The sequence below is a fragment of the Thamnophis sirtalis genome, unplaced genomic scaffold (genome assembly GCF_051295495.1).
Source record: "Thamnophis sirtalis isolate CommonGarterSnake01/CBP01778 unplaced genomic scaffold, rThaSir2_p1.2 scaffold_3, whole genome shotgun sequence".
NCBI lineage: Eukaryota > Metazoa > Chordata > Lepidosauria > Squamata > Natricidae > Thamnophis > Thamnophis sirtalis.
Window position 1 is genome coordinate 62,961,377 of NW_028261383.1, and position 13,521 is coordinate 62,974,897.

The window sequence follows — 13,521 nt, forward strand, 5'->3', positions numbered from 1 at the left end:
ACATAATGGAAAACTTGAATTTACAGCACTTAGAAACTAGTTGCATTTTTCACTATTTCATCTTATATTTTCTTTTAAAACTATAATTAATACATTAATTACATATTAAATTACATAACACAATAACAGAATTGGGAAGATACCTTGGAGGTCATCTAGTCCAACCCCCTGCTCAGGCAGGAAACCCTATGCCATTTCAGGCAAATGATTGTCCAATTTCTTCTTTAAAACATCCAGTGTAACCCAACTAAAATATTCTAACTTTTTAGATAAAGAATAGATTCAAATGATTCACTTCAGGTTACTCTGTTTTGTTTTGTTTTAAGTATTTTGCTAAAGTTATTTAAAAGTTACTTTAAAAAGTTACATGATTTTAAAATTTGAGATTATTTTATTGATCAGGGGTGTCAAACTCATGTTGTCATGACTGTGTCACGTGATGTATCAGGACTTTTCCCCCTTCGCTAAACCGGGCATGGGCGTGGCCAGCATGACACATCCGGCCCATGGGTCGGGAGTTTGACACCCGTTATTGATTTATACAGGTGATCCTCAATTTACAACCATTCATTTAGTAACAGTTCAATAGCAATAGCAATAGCAGTTAGACATATATACCGCTTCATAGGGCTTTCAGCCCTCTCTAAGCGCTTTACAGAGTCAGCATATCGCCCCCACAGTCTGGGTCCTCATTTCACCCACCTCGGAAGGATGGAAGGGCTGAGTCAACCCTGAGCCGGTGAGATTTGAACCGCTGAACTGCAGAACTGCAGTCAGCTGAAGTAGCCTGCAGTGCTGCATTTAACCACTGCGCCACCTCGGCTCGGTTCAAAATTACAACAGCGCTGAAAAAAGTGACTTACAACTGGACCTCGCACTTATAACTGGGCCTCACATTTATGGCCATGGCAGGCTCCACTTGGTCAAAATTTGAGTGATTGGCCACCTGGCATGAATTTACGGTTGCAGTATCCTGGAATTATGTGGTCGCCATTTTGTGACCTCCTCACCTGGCTTCCAGCAAGCAAAGCCAATAGAGAAGACGGGTTCATTTAATGACCACATGATTCACTTAACAAACTGCGGCAATTTGCTTAACAACCCTGTCAGAAAAGATTGTGAAATCAGATGTGACTCACCCACCAACTATGGTTCCATTAAGCAAGTCCCAACTATGGTGGAAAATAGAGGATTTCCTATACACTTTTTAAAATTGCTGTTCTCATTGCTATTATTGGAAATTTCAGTTCAATTACTGTATAATGAGGAAGTTATTTGTCTGCTGTAGTCTAAAGTCCCTGGACACATTAAACAAAAACCAAAATCAAGGGACTGTAATAAAATAAATGAAAAAGCTTACCCAAAGAAACTTTTCAGAAATGCCACATAGATGAGTGGAGCAAAAAAGCTGAAGTAGAGGAAGGTGGTGGCATCCACACAGCTGTGAACAGATGAAACACAAAAAAAAAACCATTTAGCATCTGCTTCTACACTGCTAACATGCCTGCCACAGGCTCAGTTTTCAGGAAAAGCTTGTTGTATTCCATGACAACAGAGAAGCCAAGAAAGAAGGTTTGGTAAATATATGCTTTCAGAGAGTTCCCAGGCCCGGCTTCTTCCTTCAAAGGCCTCCGGTTAGTCAAGGTCAGAGTGGCTAAGATACTTTCAGAGTTTTAACACAAAAAGGTCTTTTATCACAGTGTTTGCACAGCCTAAGGGACAAAGGGGCCACAAACACAGTTCAATGACTTCACTAAATCTATCCTCAATAAATGCCTAGGGCCATCAGGGCTCTCTCTTCTTTTTTTGTTACATCATAGCACAGCAATTGCCAAATCAAAATATCCTCAAAACAAATCACAATATTATTCTCCAGCTATAAGGCTATCTACAGCCAGCTACTAGGGAATAAATGAATGCTGCTCTTGTACCTCAAAATGAGTACAAAAGCACATCCAATTTCTCTTAAAGCAAAGGGGGAGGGGGGCCCCTCGGGCTACTGAAAGTTGTACACTTGTCATCTAAGCTGTTTTAATTTAGCTAATTTCTAGGCTGCCCATTCCAAAAATAACTTCGGGGGGGGGGGGGGGCTTTACAAAATTTCCAACAGAAAAAACAACAACATTACGTGTATATATATAAAGGTAAAGGTTCCGCTCGCATATATGTGCTAGTCGTTCCCGGCTTTAGGGTGTGTGTGCTCATCTCCGTTTCAAAGCCGAAGAGCCAGCGCTGTCCGAAGACGTCTCCATGGTCATGTGGCTGGCATGACTAAACACCAAAGGCGCACGGAACGCTGTTATCTTCCCACCAAAGGTGGTCCCTATTTTTCTACTTGCATTTTTTGCGTGCTTTCGAACTGCTAGGTTGGCAGAAGCTGGGACAAGAAACGGGAGCCCACTCCGTTACGCAGCGCTAGGGATTCTTTCTGATCGACAAACTCAGCATCTTAGCCACTGAACCACCGGGTCGTGTGTGTGTGTGTGTGTGTGTGTGTGTGTGTGTGTGTGTGTATGTATATATAAATAAATTCGCAATTACTTGAAATGGACTTTTTTTAAATAAAAAAAAACAATCTTCTCTATGATGCCCAACTTGCTGCCACCCCAATGGAAGGCTGAGAAAAAAGCCATATTTTAAGAGCTTTTTTGGAAACAGGTGGGTTGGGCAGAGCAAAGCTCTGGAGAGATTCTGTCCCAGGGTGCAGGTGCTGTAACTGAGGCGAGCGGCTTCCTGGGTACCAGTAGATGCCATTCCTTAAAAACTACTTATTTTTTCCACAGTTCACATTTTTCATTGTTTTTAACAGTGTTTATTGTAAGATGGGTGACTATATAAATGTTTTAGATAATCAAACTCAGTCATGGCAAGAAAGTCTGGGGTTCCTTTTCCTTTTTCCTTTACTGGTTTATTTTCCATGAGAAGTTTAGTTTGTGAATTCATGCTCACAACCGTACTTGTGTAGGAAACTAAAGCGAAGTCTGAATCCTGCCCCTTCCTACTCCATTTAGCACTTCCTTTACTTGCGGTTTAAGTTTGTCACTTTCGTTAAATCCATCGCCAGTACCAGGATATTGACAGCAAGGTGTTTACCGTAGGCATAAACTGAATGTGGCAATTCGGATTTTCCATACGACTGCGCCAAGCAGACAGTGGCTCTTAATGGTGCCTCTCAGCGCTTTGCACATGTTCTGCTAACTTGTTTCTGTTACTTTAACAGAAGTAAGCAGTTGCTAACTTCACTACTACTTGGAGTAAGCTTTATTAAGTGGTATATAATTTTCAGAATGAAAATGTAGTTAAATGATGTTACCTACACAGGAGGTCTGCTAAATAGGCTTCTTATAAGAAGTGAGCCAATGCTCCTATTGTACTTGATAGTGCCGTTCCCAAATCCATGAGGAAGAATCATTCTTTTATAGGGAAAAAATGTATAAATAGCTTTTTTACGGGGAATAAAGGGGTCTTCTGTGGGAATCTCAGTTTTTGCTCTTCTTTTTTCCTCTTCAGTAGATCAGACCTGCCTCCAAGACCTAACCTGGTCTCTCCCCTTTGTTATTTGCACTGACCAATTTTTTGGGAGGTTGGCCTAAGGCCAAACACACACAATGTTGAGATCAAATTGACTGCCTGTGCTGCCCCAGCTCCAATGTCACTCAGTTTCAACTAGGGAAGGAAGAGCTGTTGGCCTAAGAAACCCGCAAGAAGATTCTCACATGCTCCCAGGACGAAGATGAAAAATTAATGTATTTGCCATGGCAACTACAAGTAAAAGAAAGTAGCATGCCACCAGATGAATTACTCCAGGCTCCAAAGAACATTCTCCCTGCATGTGAAATAAAGGGGGAGATCTTTGACTCACTGTTTGGTTCAGCCTACTTAAACAAAGCAGTGCTCAAAGCAACAGGGACCAAATGTCTTGACTTCCTCCCACTGACCTTTACAAAGATAAGAGAAGGACAAAGACTTGAGATTTAGGAATCAGCCTACAGTGATTACTCTCTATTATGGAACAGAATTCACTCCCCATCAAAAGGAGGAAAGGGCTGGGGCAGAAATGATAGCTTCAGTGGTGGGTTTCTACCAGTTCAGCCCAGTTCGGCCGAGTGGTTTGGAGGCCTGGGTCGCTGGAACCAGCCGCGACCCAGGCATGCCACGCCCCTGAACCGGTTCCCCGAGCGGCACCATTAGCAGCGTTATCTTGTTTTTCAGTTCTGCGCATGCACAGAACAATTTTAATTGCTCAGTGTGCACACAAGCGAACCAGCAGTAGTGCCTGCCAGAATCCATCCCTGGATAGCTTCCATATGCAATGGCAGAAAAAAAGAATTCAAGGGGCCACACCGGAGGGCATGATGGGGATGGAAAAAGAGCTGTCCCTCAGTAACTTCAGAGTCTGTACTGAAAAAGCTAATCTTCGATGAAAAATTGGCTGGAAACTGTTTGTCTCCATGCAAAAGTCATTTGATGCTTCTAAAGCTCTATCAGACTTCAGAATACCTACCATAAGCCTTCAATGATACCTGCACAGAGCAGAGCACTGCCGATACCTTGCACTAAATTGAGCACAGCAAGAATTCCTGCATAGATATAGAAACTCTTCCTTGCTGGAAAAACACAAGAGACAGAAACAACAATTTACAGAATGAATTAAAAAGAGAGAGAGAGAGAACACAGTAAACCCAGCACTGAAAGCACTTGAGCACAAAATGCCAATTTCACAGCACTTTCCATTTATGATTGGACCATCTCATTATGTGCAATTTTCACACAATTTGAATTTGCTCATTTCTCCTACTGCTTCTTCCTATTATGGTCTCAAAGGCCATTCTGAATGGCACTCATCCATTTCATTTCTTCCACGGCACTTGAAGGTTAACTTCATTATAAAGTTAACAAAGACCACAATTACATATTTCGTGCTACATGTAACCACAGTTTAAAACTGTAAAATTGAAGGCAGGAGAAGGGGGTGTCATTTGAAAACACCTGTGGCACGGCTGCTTCGCTCAACAAGAACGTATTTTAGCCGACATGAAATAAAGGAAATCCAAATTAGGTGCTCAGTTGCAGATTTCATGTGCTACAAGATTTGCTTTTCCCAGGAAGGATCTCATTCCCCTTCCCCAGTGAAATAACAGGTGCAAAAAGGTTATCTCAAGTGCAGAAGTCCTTGAAGTCACTAAGCTGATGACTACATTTAGTGCCAACTTCTGTAACTCCCCAGATTGGAGAATGCTTTTGTTATCAGTAAATTCAAGGAACAATGGATTCAGTGCTACTACAGTTACACCTGCACACTTCTCTGGACCAGTAGTGGGTTACTGCAGGTACCGGTAGTGCCCTGGAGCAGCTGAGAGCGTACCGGTATGGTGGCCCGTTTGGCCCACCGGCCTGCCCGCACTCTATAGCTGTATTTATGCCAAAAGGCACACTGCGCACATGCACACAGCGTGCGGTGCATGTGCGAGTCCCAACAAGCAGCTGGTTGTTGCAGGGGGCGGTGGATGGTGCATGCATGTGCATCGCACGTCCGGTTCGTGCACAGTGCACATCCGCGCATGCACGAACAGAGGACGATCATCGTACCGGTAGCAACGGTAAGAGCAATCCACCACTGCCCTGGATCTTTAAAGAAGAAAATGCCTGGGTTTTACCTGCAAGGCGGCAACAGCAGCAGCCTGCCTTTGGGAACTACAGAAACCTTAACACTGCAGAACTGGACAAAACAGACTATCTTGAAGAGAGAAAAGGTAACTTACATGGTAGAGAAATACGATCCTTCAAGGGAGTTTTGGGAAGCATCACCACAAAGGAATAAACCTATCATGAAGAGAAACAGCAGATGGATGGATGGATGTAGAAGCTGTTAATGGCAGACAGAGAGTAACCAAGATCCTGCCTTATTTTCTTTGGGACTATATTGTTGTACTTATTAGATAATGATAAGATTTTAAAAAGGCAATTCTAATTATCAAGGGAAAATGCCAATGTTTTGGTGCTCAAAAAAAATCTACTTTCCTACTTACCAGAAAGAAGAAGCTAGAGCTGGCAAGCCAGAAATGCCTTCCTCCATGGCTATAAATATTAAAATCTTCTGCTGAGAGTTGAGCATCAGGATAACGGATTTCCAGAGTTCCCTGAAAATTGATAGGGAGCAATGAGAAAGGACATTCTGTAAATGTTTACAAAGATGCTCTTGTTTTCATTCTGAATTGCTTGAGGAAGAGGCATCACTGAAAAGCTAGCACTTTACATCATACACCATCTCTCAGCCTATTTTGCAATATGGAAGCTTTGGACTATTTGCTGTACCTGGAACAATGTTATCCTTTGGATTTAATTCCCAGGACAGAGACAGACACAAATGAGATTCAATTAATGTACTTTAAATTGTTCCCATGTTGCTTGGTGAAATTAAAAAAAAAGCTGTAATAGTTATGGTAGAAGAAAATGGCACCTACAACAATCTAAGTAACATTACATATTTAACATAACCCTAACCTTGACCAGGATTTGACAGGAAGTCACTGATTTCCTGATTTTACAACTTCTGTACATGCTTCTTCTATACCAAACAGAAATCTCATAGTTTGGCTGCAAAAGAATCTTCATGGCAGAGAAAATGACGTCCTACAAAACAGTCTATTTAGTCACTTGTACCTTTGTTTCTAGATGTATATTCTACCACAATTGTACTACACTGTCTGTAATTCACAATAATAAATAAAGCACAATAATCAATAGCTTATATATAGCTTATAAATACATTAAAACATCCCAACATAATATATGGAATCCAAACCCCAAAGTCCCCCAGAAAAGTGCTATTTTTAACTTTTTCCAGAAGCTAACAGCCAGACCTCTAATGGGAGATAAATTCCAGAAAGTCAGCCACATCATGGGAAAACACTTAGATAGTTTGCCCAACCCCTGCCCCCAGCACCTGAAAATGAGGAACAACTAGCTGGCATGATCAAAAGTGTTAGACTAGCTCAGGGGACAGATGCAGTCCTACAGAAAATTTAGCACAAAAAACTGTGCAAATTAAAACCAGCAGAAAAAACAGGTCGTCCACTTTCAATGAGAAGAGTAGGATGATACTTAAAGCCATGATGGACTTAACTCACTCTTTTTTCTGGCTTCTTTCTCCTGCCCTTTGCACAAATTAATAGTCTTGGCAGCATGCACAATGGCTTAGATATCAAACGCTTATTGTATGTTTACATAATTGCTATCTCTGGCCTGAGAATCACTGGCTTCTACCTCAATCCTCTCAACATCTTAAAGTTTGCATGTTAGATGTCTTATTCCAGGGGTGGGTTCGAGCTGCTGCCACTGAGGGGATGCGCTGCAGGTGCTCTTGATGCGTGCGACACACACTTGCACAGTACTGAAAAATTGCTTCTGCGCATGCGCAGAAGCAAAAAACAAGATGGCAGCGCTATGGTGCCGCCGATAGAACCGGTTCAGGGGCGTGGCAGGCTGAGTTACTACCTACTCAGCTGAACTGGTCGAAACCCACCTCTGCTTTATTCTTACCAGCATTAGACACCTTAGTTAGTGCTTCATGTAAAGCCAGCCTGTGTGATTTGTACACCATGATGTCTGCCAGTGGTTTAGTCAATAAACTATTATGCTAACCGTATCTTAGTGCAATTTATCAACTTTGATTCTTGAATTCAAAATAACATTCAAGAAGAGTATTTTCTTCTCAACTTATCACAAAATATATCTTAAGATTTAAGTGGTTTCCAGCTTTATTTCACATTAAACCATCTCCTAGAATTTTGCACTGAAGAATTGCCTTTCCTTGAGAGCATAAACTAGACAGGCAGGTGTTTCTGCCCTAATGATGCTTACCTGTGTCACCGAGTAGGCCAACGACAGAACAGTGGTGATACCCAGGACACGCTTGACACTGGATTTGCTCTCCAGGTGGCCTAATAGAACGAAGATCATACTCTTGAGTCAACCCCTGAACAGCTTAGAGTGCCTGCCTCTCACATCAATCTACTCAGAGCTTTTTAAGCTTCTAAATCCAAGAATCCAGAATTCATTTTTACTATTTACAGGTCATAGAACTGCAAACCTGTAGGTTTACACAGTGTAATCCTGCTGGGTCACAAAAGAGTACCATGGCTTGGTACTATATGGAAAACAGGCCATTATAGCTTAGCAAACACCCCATGGTTGAAAAACCTATAATCCCAATAATCCTCATAAATTTTTGTTATGTGGACTATGTTATGCACTGCAGTTGTGAGGGAAGGTATCACATAAGAAGGGAAGGGGATACTGGCCTTTTAAAAAGCCTATGTTAAGATGGGTGGCCAATATATTTTGCAAATAAATAAATAGTGCAAGATTGCCCATTACTGAGGATCAGACCAATCCAGCAATATTGATCTTGCATAAAGCGAGCTTCTCCCTTACACTGCCTGGTGCAGAGATGAGCAGCATAAAGTTAAGGTATGAGCATTAACACATCAGCACGCTTGAAAACTTAACATTGTTATATCAACACACTTTGAAAGAGTGCCAGGTTTTTCTCCTTCAACTCATCCTTCATCCAGCTGCACTAAGCTAGAAAACATTGATTTGTGCACACAAAGAATACGCAATGTGCCCTGTCTAACTAACACCAAATAAGTATTTCCTCAAGCTATCCTCAGGATGAAAAGGTAAGGATCAAAGCAGAGTAATTCAAATGTCTTGGGAGAGCAGCCCTTGGGACAAGCAGCCTATTTGTATTCCACCTGCCTGCAGAATCACAGGGAGCCGCAAGGGAGGGACAGGATTAGCTCCTGCTATCTACAGGTAACATTACATGAGGATGGTAGCTTCAAGTACAAATCAGTCTTGCATACAGATTTTGTCCAACCATAGGCATCATAAGCCTAACTATCACACCTTACTTTGAAATAGTCTTCCCCAATCTGGTAATCATCATGATGTGCTGAACTGCAATGCCCATCATCCCCAATATACATATTCCCAAGGTGGAAATGATAAACTTTATAGCCCAGCTAATTGGAGGGCATGAAATTAGTATCTGAAATACTTAGTGTGAACATTCTGCTTCTTCGGTTTCAAAATGCCTCATTCCAGGGGAAATTCTTTTGTTTTAGAATAAAATGAACTGTTTCCTCCCTTTGGCAAAGTGTTTCAAGCTCAAAACAATTCTCACTCTGTTTCAAATGTAAAATGCATTTTGAACCTGAAATGATTTGAATTTGAAACATTTTGCACGTCTTTAGAAATAACACATTGTGGAGCCAGTAGTTTAATCACAAGTCTTAGATAATCCGAAAGCCCAGTGCCAGGATTTGCAGCTTCTTCAGCCTTATTTTAAAATGATTTCATTCATTGTTATATTTATTCCAGCTGTGACACAACATACGAGCTGCATAGTAACCCTCCTTACCGATTGGCTATTGTCATCCTGGAGTGGATTCCTATGCTTGTTATTATTATTTTAAGACTGGATGCAGGCTGAAATTTTGGTGAAAAGAAGATTCTTAAAGCTAATTTTAAAAAGATTTGTAATATATATGGAGACACTGCTGCAAATGCGGGGTGGGTGGGTTGCAAGATGTTTTACTTTTTAAGGAAATTTAAGACTACATAGGCCTTATTCTCAGACAGAGTAGGGCAGTGTTTCAAATTTCAGAGGAAGAACTTGGAGGTCTGGTTCCAACCATGAATTTACTAGAAGATGGCCTTTTTGCTCTCTCTCTGTTTAACACACACCAAAGTATTGTTGTGAATAGGAGGAGCAATGGTATAGAAATGAAAAATAAACTGGAACAGAATCAATAACTTAACAAACTGTTTTATTCAATAAAAAAATAGCAATAGTCTTTAGACATACTGTCCCATAGTGCTTTACAGAACTACGTGATTTACAACATCAGCATATTGCCCCCAACAATCTTGGTCCTCATTTTACTGACCTCATAAGGATGGAAGTCTGAGTCAACCTTGAGCCAGTCAAGATCGAACCCCTGGCAGTGGGCAGAGTTAGCTTGTAATACTGCATTCTAATCACTGTGCCACTATGATTTATTATCTGGATGTCATCTACTACTTATTTACCTCTTCTTTGAATGCAGAGATATTATATTGAAATACTACTTCTTGTATAAATTGATCACTGCTAAATTTTGCATTTTACTACTACCTAATATTTTAATTTGCAGAAAAGGAAAAAATAAGAGTAGCTACAATACTAAGAAAGACTTCTTACCAAATGCAAGGCCCAAAATCACCATGCTTAGCTCAATGGCCAGAAGGAAAAATCTTGTGATTTCCCACAGGATCTAGAGATCACAACACAGATCAGAGAGTCAAATTCAGGAAGCCAAAGAGAGGGTAAATATGTAGCATTAATAATTTCAACATTAAAAGACACTAATTCTCCATTTTAAAATAAATACATTATACACATTTCTGCTTATTTGAATAATCACTATCATATACAAGAACTATTGGTAGGCTCCAGCTATGATATATCAACATTAATTTCTTTTTTGCACATATATACCAACTATATACCAACTATAAGTGCTTATCAAATTATTCAGGCAGCAATAAATTCCTATTTATTGCTCAGGAAATTTTGTTCCCTTGGCCGCAACAATTTGAGAACATAAAAGTAATTCTTATTACCATATGTTGCCTTTTGTCTCTAGCTGCAATTACTCAAGAGGATAAACTTCAGCTTTGCATTTCATGTTTTGACATTTCCTTTCAAGTGTTTTTTTTCCAGCCATAAGTTGCATTAACAACTCATTCTAAATAAGTTATTATTTGCCCTCTTTGAGTGGATCCCTCCTACCCACAATTTGACCACCTCTGAATATCTCCAACAATATCAGGATGGCAATCTAACTGAAGTTTCCAACTTTTCTTTGAGATGTGTATGCCAGACACTTGAGCATATGCTGTATTACCATAACTGATTTGTAAGTTAATATTAAATTCAATACTGAAATTGGGAAAGGGATCAAATCCAGATCTACCTCTTAAAACTGAAGCTGATCTCACCTTATCAGTGACTGTAGCAGCAGTAGAAGCACTGACTGTCATGGACACAACAGCCCGAGCAATCCCAACCACGGCAACCACAAAGACCTGGAAGAAAACAGCTAGGAATTAAGGAAGTGTGTTGCACAGATCTAACACATAGAGGCTACCTTTCTAAAAAGAAGAACTTAAGACAGTAGAGAAAACAGCAAATGGGATGCCATGCTATAAGTGGGAATTTTTACCGAAATGTGATGTGAATGTGTCATATGATAAATAATAATAAAATAATGAGACACTGATGGGCTTTAGCAAAGGTCAGGTTAGGTTTGAAAGCAGCCCAATTGCTTGGGAATTATTTATTGTTTATTTTTCCTATTTCTAAATGCTTTTGCATCTTTTTTCTTTTAGTAGATGACTTGTAGAGTATATCCAAGCTCAGAGGTTTATTGATACCTTGTGGGAGTGACTGTTGATATCTACAGTATTTATAGTATTAGACTATAGACAAGCATCACTGTGCTTTGAAATGTTATTAAGTTTAAAATCAAAGAAGACAATATTAATAATGTTAATATGAATGTGAAATATGTGACAAAAGAGAAATGATGTTTGTATACAGATGACACACTGCATAAGGAAAGATGGGATGTTTATTTTTGTAACTGAAAAATAATAAAACTCTTTATAAAAAAAAAAGATAATGAAGTGTCTTAAAAAACTCAGCCATGAAGCATTTCTGTAGCCCTTAATAAAAAAAAAATCTAGTATAGGTAACCTGATGCTTATTTAGTTTTGCCTCCAATGTTATAGGACCAGAAATGCTGTAAAGGCTAATAAGTTACATTTGATTAACCTCAAAAGTAGAAACTTGCATAAATGTCTCACTATAATTTTTACAGCCCGCAGTGCTTAAACATTTATCCTGCACACAATGTTTATAAATTGTGTTTAGTGACTGCATCCCTGCAATTTCAAAGCAATACAAGTTGGTCGCAGAACTTCTAAAGTCTCTTTTTGTTTCCCTCAATTTCTTGTTTTTCAGTCTCTTATCGCTCTGCTGTAGGTTACCTATTTTGCTTTCCTTCTGAGCCTCTTTAGTCTTTGCTCTGACATGTCATTTCAGTTCTGCAGCTAAGCTTCAGCTAAGGTCTAAATAAGATACGATTCCAAACACCTTTCTTTATTCTGACCTGTGGCTTTTTACTACAGCTGCACTTCCAAATTTTCCATTACACCCAGTTAACAAATACTGCAAGCCAGAGAAAAAAAAGCAGCACGCACATTTTGCTGAGTAAACGAGTAAATGGCAAAAAATGCTCTACAGGAAGCCATCAAAGAGGGCATTTAGAAAGCAAGGAGACAGACTGAATCTGTTTCATAAATCCATTTTAAAAAGAGGAAGTTACTCAGAAAGCCACTCCTTAGAAAAAAAAATTTCCAGCAGAAATTCCCAAAAATCCAGCAGAGAAGTAAGTACAAGTTCAGTAAGCATAAGAAAACCGGAAAGTGTGACAGAACTGCAGGTGAAAAAAAACGACAGAGGGAAAAGGAATGACTGTTGCTTCATTAGGTATTATCTGAGATCTGCCTTAATGAGTTCCACTACTTCTCCTAAATTGACTCTACAGGATGAGAAGCCATTTCTCTGGGATTAGGACAAGCCTCTTAAGCTATTGCCTCTCCCAGAAAGCCTACATATATGCAATTTTGTCCAGTTTTTCTGGGTGAACAGAATTCACACTGTGTTCAGAAACTGTGATTTCTGAGTTCTTTCTAACTTTTCCATGAAGAAAAAACACTGTAGTGTTTCCAGGAGGACAGCTCCTAAATTATTCCTTGCTCTTCTATTGTAAGTGGAATTTTATACCATCAAGGCTTTACATATTCTATGTTGGAACATGTGCCATACCTGTGTCATAAAACCTAGCAGACATGACGACAGCCATGCAGGTACGAAAAGCATGACTCACCTGAAATACCAGCCTCCTGTTTACACCGGGCCTTCCAGGCTGTTGCCTCTATAGATTGTTTAACCTATCCACTGGCAGAACCTTGCCTCATTCCCCAATTGTGTCTAAGGCTAATACAATATCCTCTTTCTGCAAGAGGCAAGCAAATCCCATCCTTCCTTATTTTCTGAAGAAGAAATTCTTATGCAAAAGGGGAAAAGAAACTGTAAAACAGAAACACAAAACTGCTTGGGGAATGGGAAGAGAGAGTATCATAAATGCCAAAATAATTGAAGTGTTATCCCAACACACACACACACACACACACACACACACAGAGGTAGGGGAGGGGGAGCGAGGGAGAGATATTCACAAACATATATATCACACAAAAAGTGGAATCTTTCAAAGGTAACTGAGTTTTCATTTAGAATAATAATTAGAAGTTTTAAGGCAGGGGTAAGGAAATGTTTTTCTTCTCATTTAAATTCCTATCTAATCTACTTGCAACTGTTAACAAGAAATAGCCTTAAAAATGTGG

General features: G+C 39.8%; 1 protein-coding gene across 2 annotated transcripts in view; it reads right to left on the bottom strand.

The window, feature by feature from the left end:
* TPRA1 (transmembrane protein adipocyte associated 1) overlaps positions 1-13,521 on the bottom strand; it is a 35,899-nt gene that overhangs the window by 4,952 nt on the left and 17,426 nt on the right. For both annotated transcript variants that reach the window (XM_087708975.1, XM_087708974.1), the window contains 7 exons: positions 11,050-11,136; positions 10,250-10,322; positions 7,864-7,943; positions 6,030-6,140; positions 5,763-5,823; positions 4,505-4,607; positions 1,361-1,441 (listed from right to left, as the gene is read on the bottom strand). In XM_087708975.1, the coding sequence (XP_087565101.1) occupies positions 1,361-1,441; positions 4,505-4,607; positions 5,763-5,823; positions 6,030-6,140; positions 7,864-7,943; positions 10,250-10,322; positions 11,050-11,136 (596 nt within the window). The remainder of the gene's footprint in view (positions 1-1,360; positions 1,442-4,504; positions 4,608-5,762; positions 5,824-6,029; positions 6,141-7,863; positions 7,944-10,249; positions 10,323-11,049; positions 11,137-13,521) is intronic.